The following is a 7486-nucleotide window of genomic DNA, read 5'->3' as shown; positions in this document are numbered from 1 at the left end:
GACCCTTCTGAGTCCTGACTTCTCCATAGCTATATATGTACGCATTTCATTTTCTCTGTGCTTAACTTTATCCATGCAAAAAACGAATGGATTGCATTGCACTTCCTCTCCTTTTCATGAATTGAAGTGGGTGGATCATGGATAGTAACAGTAACAACATTGTAGGTCCCCATTGCCATTCCCTTGGCATGCATAATGCATTCGACCTTCTCTCTGTTTGGACCTCCCACCAAACAGCAGCTGCAGCAGGAGATGAGTATTTTCTGGGAATTTTTGTATGATCAGAGTTGTTTTTTGTTTCTTTCCCATTCTGTATTAATTTCTAGGTCCCATGCATTGTCATCTCCATTAGGCAATAAAACCTTGTATTTCTACTAATTTCCCCTACCAAACAGCAAATAGGATGTTGGGAGATTTGATTAATTTGCTGGTTTTTGTTTCTTCCGTTTTTTGTAACCCTAGTCTGTGACCAAAACCCAAGAAGATATCCTAATAAAATCCTCTCACCTGGAGCTAACGGAAGACTTAAATTTGGTGTTGTCATCTTCGAGTAAGTGTTGAGAATGAGTCCCACATTGATGAGATGAGGGACCTTGCATAGGCTTATAAGTAAGTTAGGTTACTCCGTATATTACCAATTGGTTTTATGGTGTAGTCTCAACTTTCTTTCTTCAGTAAGAACTTCTCCTCTTTCTTCTGTGCATGAGGAATTTTTTCTAATGGAATTATGCGTTGTCTAGTTCATCACCATTCACCATCATCTAATGTAGGAAAATTTTCAAATAATTTAGAATGCTGCTAGTGTCGGTCGTCTATGTGAATAACTGTGAAACGTTAATGTACTGGGGACCAATGAACGAACTTGAGTAATTGCCAGATGCTAATGCATTGGAGGATGTCAAACTCGAATAATTGTTAGACATTGACACATTATGAGACATGCGACTGAGTCTAGCATTTCTCGAGAATATATTACGCTTGTGGAGCATTTTATTTAATGTTTTTTTTTTTTACCAGGTAGAACGTTCGTTTGGTCTGTTAACAATTGGTCAAGTTGCAAGGAACATGGTGTGCAAGCTGGTTGGTTGGAATTAAAGAGATACTTATGCTCTAAGCTACTTACTGGTTGGAGTGAGTTTTCAGTGGGCCTGGTGTAATTGGGCCCTAATAGAAATTGTGTGGATCAACCACACTACAGTGGGTCTCACCATATTTTGGGTCCACCAATAACACAGATCTCAATTGAATTCATTCCAAATCCAAAGCTAATATATCCAAATGCTCCTCCAACTTGTTGGATGGACCACCAAGTTTTTTATGTTATGTTCTTTTCTTGGTCAAGAAAAAGATAAATACCAATATAAACTGCGGAGATGAGCACATTCGCTTAAGTTAATGTAGCTACGAGATTATATTTCTATACTTAAAATAGGTGTGGCCTTGCTATTGCTCAAATTATTGACTAACATATATTTATAAACTTAATTATTCTTAATATTGTTGTCATAAACTTAATATGTATCAAACAATAATCGGGGACGCAAAGAAGCTACACCCATTTTTGGTGCAAAAGATTTGATCTTTGTAGCTACGCCCATGTCTTCTATGTTATTAGTTAACTAGCCAACAAATAAAATGTAAGACAATGAATTTTCACGAACTATTGAGTTCGATTTTCGCAAAAACTCTACCGTGCTTCTGTGTATGGCAAGCATTAAAGCAATGGATTGTTAGAAATGCGTTTAGGAAATTCAATGAACAAGAATCCAACGACTAAAAATCTCAGTGCATACACAGGAGCATAATAGAAAATCACCGTCTTTAGACTCGCTTACTGAACATGGATAGGTTAAGAGGGAACACTTGTCAAGACTAAAATTTCCATATAAAAAAAATTGAACTAAAATTGGAGAGCACAGAACTGCTTCAATGCTAACTTTAATTGGCATCCCCAGTTGGATTTACGTACGACTACAACATCGTATTCAGGAAAAGATACATCTTATATATCAGCAAAGAAACAGAGGGATCACAGACAAGTTATTGAGACCTTGGGGTCGATCAGTACACCGGAACCCCGCTTCCCGTTCAAAAACTCCGAACCACGAGCTTCTTCATACGGATGGAAAATACTTGTTGAGATTGAATGGTAGCGAATAAAACTCCTCACTCCTTGAATCGCCCTTGAAGTACCGGAACTTGTCCCACCAATGTTTACCTCGGTCTTTCCTAACTGAACTGTCCTTCCGGTGCAGTGTGTTGTCCAAAAAATATGCGACACAGCCCGCGACAAACGCTTCTGACTGTAGAGGGACATTGATCATATCATTGAACTGCGAAAAATAGATGAACATTTATGTTAGTAAAGATCATAACATAAAATTGCATGATTCAGGAAATACATGGGTTTGTTATAATTATTGCATACCCATCTTCCTCCTGTGTGGACTGGACCGTAACCGTTGATGGCTGTGTACTCGTTGAAGTACTGCGGTATGGACAAACCAAGGAAGATAGAGAAGCCCAATATGAACTTTGTTCGGAAGCTGTTTAGGTTACAGAATTGTAGAAAGCTAAGACCTCCGGCACCTGTGAATGCATGATTAAAATTTAAATGGAATAGACATCATAAAATAATCTGATATAAAAATGAAGGAGCTTGAGCCATCTACAGTCTGCTAGCACATGTTAAAGGAGCTGTACATACCAACATATGCAAAGAACAGACAGTACAAAGCAGCAATGATTGGCCCTGGGATTGATGCGAAGACTGCTCCAAATTTGCCTGTAAAATGATGAAATGTTGAGTAACAAAACAAAACGGTCGCAAACAGTTGCCAACTTAACATAAATTATAATGTACGTTCAATTCAGAAGATCTCATACATTAATAACTTACCCAGAATGGAGAAAAATATCATGAAACCAGCAGATATTTGCACAACCCTTCGACTGCCAACACGTGTCAACGCCAACAGACCAGCATTTTCTCTGTTCAGAGACAACGGGAAGTCTTAGAAAGGTAGATGTTTATTTATACAGCATAAATGTTTCCTATTAAGAGTCTTACACAGAAACTGAGGATCCAGTCACAGTTCCAAACAAGCCCGAAATCAGAATGCCAACTCCCTGTGAATACAAAAACTGCATTATATTTTGCTCACCTGTATAACGTAAAGATGGCATTGATAGATTGATGCGCATTCAGGTTTGGAAACAAAATCAGATAAGTTTATGTCGAAGAAATTTGTGGGAAAATAAAATTCACACATAGATAAGCTTTTATACCTGCCAACCAACTCCACGACTCAGAATAGCAGGTGGCACTGGAGTTGCACTAGCATATCTTGAAACAGCGATGAAAGCACCAGTTGACTGTTTTATAAAGTAATACAGAGTAATGAAAATTATGAATTTCGGCCTATCAACTAATATCAATTTAAGAGAACAGGAAGGTATAGAGAGCAAACCTCAACAAGTGCAACGAAAGACGCTGCCATCATAGCAAAGGCTTCACCAGCATCAAAGGAAGGTGCTCCCCATTGGAAGGGATATGGAACTCTAATCCTGCAAACCCAAGTTCCAGCAAGGATTAATTTCCAACAAATGTTAGGTACCAATCCAAAACATAAGCCATGCTAGTGACTAAATATTTACTATTTAACGAAGGCAAATCAAGAATTTAAACGTCATAGCATGTCTTAAACTCCTAGTAAGGCTTGGGAGCCTACTTTTAAAAGAATAACAAAAGGACATTTCAATTTAGTTTTTCCTTGTTCACCAAAAATTTTGGTTGGACCGTGGTAAAGAGCAAGGATTACAGCAATAAAAATGTTAAAATTGTATTAAGGACACATTTCATACTAACCACGGAGCAGCATTTATAAGTCCAGCACGATCAGTACGGCAGCTTGCCTGTGTTTTTGGGCCGGTATCATTATATGCTCCACCAACCGTGAGTAGGTGAGCATAAATCCACACAATCACCACAGAAAATATGACAGCAAAACGATCAAATATAGGTTTTCCTTTGTGAATTATGTGCGGCAAATACTGCATCACAATCATTGCAAATACAATATCAGCCTTGCAGAATAGTTTTCTATAAGGTTACAAAGATAACAGCACAAAGGCAAGAGACATAATAAGGATTCAAACACGTTTTAAGGACCATTACCTGAGAAATGAATACTAAAATGATAAGCTCTGGCAGTCCAATCTCCACACATTTTGCAAGCTAAATATCCAGGAGAAGCATTAAGAAATAATTGTCAGAACATCATCCACCGTGTATTATGCGCCTATACACATCTCAGAAGAGCACTTACCACTGGAAAACCTAACTCGTAGAGTCCAAAACCAACCATTGCTACCAAAGGGACAACTGAAAGTGGGCTTAAAAACCTGAACAATAAAATTTGTTGAGCTTTAATCACCATGACTTTTTAAGCTTAGAAAGAAAATTGAAATATTTCTCTATGAATCTCACAAGTTCTAGACTAATCTAACAACCATGATTGAGTTTTGCTTATTTAGAACCAACCTTGCAACATTACGCCAAAGGCCACTGAAGCCTAAGACTATCTGAAGAGTTGAAGCAACAATAAGAGCACCCTGGATTGCCCGCATTGTCCTCTTAAATTTCTGAAATGAACGACGTTAAAACATAGTCACAAGCTGCAAGCTTCCAATCAAGTCTGTGCCGATGAAAGTGAGAATTATTGATGTCTGAATGCACGTAACTCGTCTTCTCTCTAAATTTTATAAATCAATCACTGTTCTAGTAAGTAGTGTATCAGCATTAAGTGTATGCATTTCAGCAAGTTCACTTGACACACATAAAATAACAACTATGGATACCTGACGTATTTTTTGTTATGCACCAGTGACAAACAATTTGGTTTATAAAATGACTACCAAAAAAAGGGGATGGGATTCAGAACAAACCTCTATAGGGTCTTGACCATCACTGAATCGACCAGCTAATATGATGGAAATTGTGGTCGGGACAAACGTATACGACCCTCCAATCACTGCTGGTAGTCTAGTCCCAAACAAAGTCTGTTTCAATGTGTTCAAACCAGCAACAAAGAGTAGGGTCTGTATCACCTTGGCCTTCTCCTCCTATAACAATAGCAAGCGACACATGTTTATACATATATACAGTTGGTCAATTTTGAAGAAAAGTACAATATATGGCTGATGTCAATCACAATTTGCGCAAAAAGCTCTTCGAGTCTTACATTTCCTCCTCCCATCTGGGGAACAAGAGCACTGGGGATGAGAACTGAAGTCCCAAGCATCACAAGGTAGTGTTGAAAACCAAGGAGAATGGCATCGGCTGCACCAGAAATGGGCCGTGATTTTGTTAAATCATTTACGACTAACAAATGAAGTAATAACAGGATTTAAGAGTAATCAAGTTCACCTGCACTACAAAATTAAAACTACACAATATCTGCAATGTATCAACATGTTCAATTTGAATTCGTAAACAGTCAAACTGATTCCCACCGAATTAGAATTCAGCACATTGCTTAGGTTCCGGCTAATGCAAAACAATATACCAGGTTCCCAAAAATAGTAGTGATAACACTTGATCAGTAAAAGCTACCGAGTCAAAAGAATAGACAAGTAAGCAATTAACAAAATATACATAAGATTAAGACAAATCCCTCCAGAAACGCAATTCCAAAAAGAAAAAGAGAAGAAGGGTAATAAGAAAGACAGTAAATTTCTTTCAGAAAAACAAAAGCACTTAGAATTTCGACTTTCCATTTCCCTTTCGAAAAGTGGTATCTACCAAAGAAAAAGAGAGAACTAAGAAAAAGCTACTTTCAACAATTAAAATGCAGGAATATGTCCCCTAAATAGAATAAATTAAAGAGAGGAATTATCTAACACCTGCTTCAGATATACCAAAATGATTCAAAAGAATCACAGCTAGAAACTAAAGATCCACCAAGAATAATCTTACAATATCATTAGTACGTGAAAAAAAAGCTTAGAAATTTAGAATCCCAGATAGCAAAACAAGTAAAATAATTAGTGAATGTGGTATTAGAGGCACTCACGCCATCGAGGTGGACTAGTAATGCAGTAAGAAACGTTGGGTAGCTGTTCTTTTGGTGGATGTGGCTGTGGCTCTGTAACTTTTGGAGCTCCACCGCCGCCTCCACTCGCCATGATTCCTCCTCTGAACTTGCTTTATCTCACTAGGAAAACACCAGAAACACTATGAGAACACAAATCTAAGCAAAACCCAGATTCCAAATCTAGCAAAAAACCCCCCACTGAAGTGAGCAGAAACAGGGGAAACAGTCAGCACAGCAGTGATGACCCAAAAGGTTGAACAACCCACATGTACAACCCACTAAACCACCAAATAATAGAGATGGGAACTGTGTAGCCTATAAGAAAAAGAAATAGAAGGCAAAGAGTGATGGTGTAACAAGAAGCTTGATATAGTGACAAAAGGGGCATAATAATTGCACACAAAAAATAATCAGGGAAAAAAAAAATAGAGAAAAGCAGAAAAGCACCGTTTTTTTCAACCAGCTGCAAGAAGCTGAAGCAAAAGCAAAAGCCAAAATATATGAAAGTGGGAAAGCTCCCTCTGAAGTCAAAAATCCATATACCCCACACAGTGCACACACCTAAACGCTGTTCACTCAAAATGTGTAGAGAGAGAGAGAGAGGAGCAATTCCAGGTAAACCCAGTTGAGAGGAGAGCAGGTGAAGACAGAATGGGAATGTAGAATTGACATAGAAAAGGAAAGTATTGATTTTGAGAGCACAAAAATGGATTCTTGTATTCCTTCACTTTCTCTCACTAGAAAGGTAAAAAGTGTTTCTCTCTCTAGGAGCTAGTTATCACTGTACACACTTACTACACGTACTGTTAACATGAAAATGCACCCTGCCAAGCATCATTCATTGATCTCTACAGAAAAATAATTACTTTTACTCGTTACCAAAATCTAGTGGTATTATCTCTATTTATAGGCGATAACTTTTATGAATAGCAAGTTTAATACTTAGTTGAGGCTCGGGTTTAATATTTATACGAACCTATAAAAAGTAAAACTATTTTTCGTATTGTCAATTAATTTACGATAAAATCTGAACTTTTTTCGGTGTTTGCTTGGTTGTTTCTGCTTCTGAGTGTGGTCAGCTGTGCAAAAAGCCAGAGGAGCTTACCTGTTGAAAAGCAAAGCGCCATGGTTGAACTTGAAACGAAATGAAACATGTCAGGGCCTGAAAGCACTGAGTAGGACAAAACGACACCGTTTGAGTTCGTGTTGTGTCAGATAAAGGTACCTTCCAGTTCCTTGGCAATATCAATAACCCGCTTACCAACACCCCTAAATTTGATGATTTTATTGAAAGACGTTATTACCCCTTAAATTATAAAAAGTGAATGAAAATTCATAAGCTACAAATATTTGGAAAACAAATTTTCTGTTATTAAATGTAACGAAAATAA

General features: G+C 37.7%; 1 protein-coding gene and 1 long non-coding RNA gene across 3 annotated transcripts in view; one reads left to right on the top strand and one right to left on the bottom strand.

The window, feature by feature from the left end:
• Positions 1 to 1922: 1922 nt before the first annotated feature.
• On the bottom strand, positions 1923 to 6790 carry LOC126599966 (nucleobase-ascorbate transporter 6). 2 transcript variants are annotated; one of them, XM_050266460.1, is made up of 15 exons: positions 6657 to 6790; positions 6075 to 6215; positions 5244 to 5341; positions 4948 to 5124; positions 4544 to 4644; positions 4329 to 4404; positions 4178 to 4237; positions 3869 to 4053; positions 3471 to 3567; positions 3289 to 3375; positions 3071 to 3129; positions 2900 to 2991; positions 2708 to 2785; positions 2429 to 2589; positions 1923 to 2333 (listed from the first exon to the last, which is right to left on the bottom strand). In XM_050266460.1, exons 2-15 carry the CDS (start codon positions 6184 to 6186, stop codon positions 2115 to 2117), a joined length of 1602 nt encoding a protein of 533 aa, XP_050122417.1. In that variant the 5' UTR covers positions 6187 to 6215; positions 6657 to 6790; the 3' UTR covers positions 1923 to 2114. The 2 variants fall into 2 exon arrangements, with proteins under 2 accessions (XP_050122417.1, XP_050122416.1); XM_050266459.1 differs by having other exon boundaries at positions 6543 to 6693.
• The window catches only part of LOC126599969 (uncharacterized), a 1269-nt gene continuing 504 nt past the window's right edge, over positions 6722 to 7486 (top strand). The window contains exons 1-2 of the long non-coding RNA XR_007615318.1: positions 6722 to 6840; positions 7175 to 7316. This is a non-coding gene — a long non-coding RNA (uncharacterized LOC126599969). The remainder of the gene's footprint in view (positions 6841 to 7174; positions 7317 to 7486) is intronic.

This window comes from Malus sylvestris, chromosome 14, assembly GCF_916048215.2.
Source record: "Malus sylvestris chromosome 14, drMalSylv7.2, whole genome shotgun sequence".
In the NCBI taxonomy this organism is placed as follows: Eukaryota; Viridiplantae; Streptophyta; class Magnoliopsida; order Rosales; family Rosaceae; genus Malus; species Malus sylvestris.
Note: the sequence above shows the minus strand (reverse complement) of the source record. Positions and strands in the feature narration are given on the sequence as shown.

Coding starts and splice junctions, on each gene's coding strand:
- LOC126599966 (XM_050266460.1), bottom strand. CDS start 6,186: ATGGCGAGTGGAGGCGGCGGTGGAGCTCCAAAAGTTACAGAGCCACAG. Junction 4,054..4,177: donor TTTTAGTATTCATTTCTCAG/GTAATGGTCCTT, acceptor ATTGTGATGCAG/TATTTGCCGCACATAATTCA. Junction 2,590..2,707: donor TCTGTTCTTTGCATATGTTG/GTATGTACAGCT, acceptor ATGCATTCACAG/GTGCCGGAGGTCTTAGCTTT.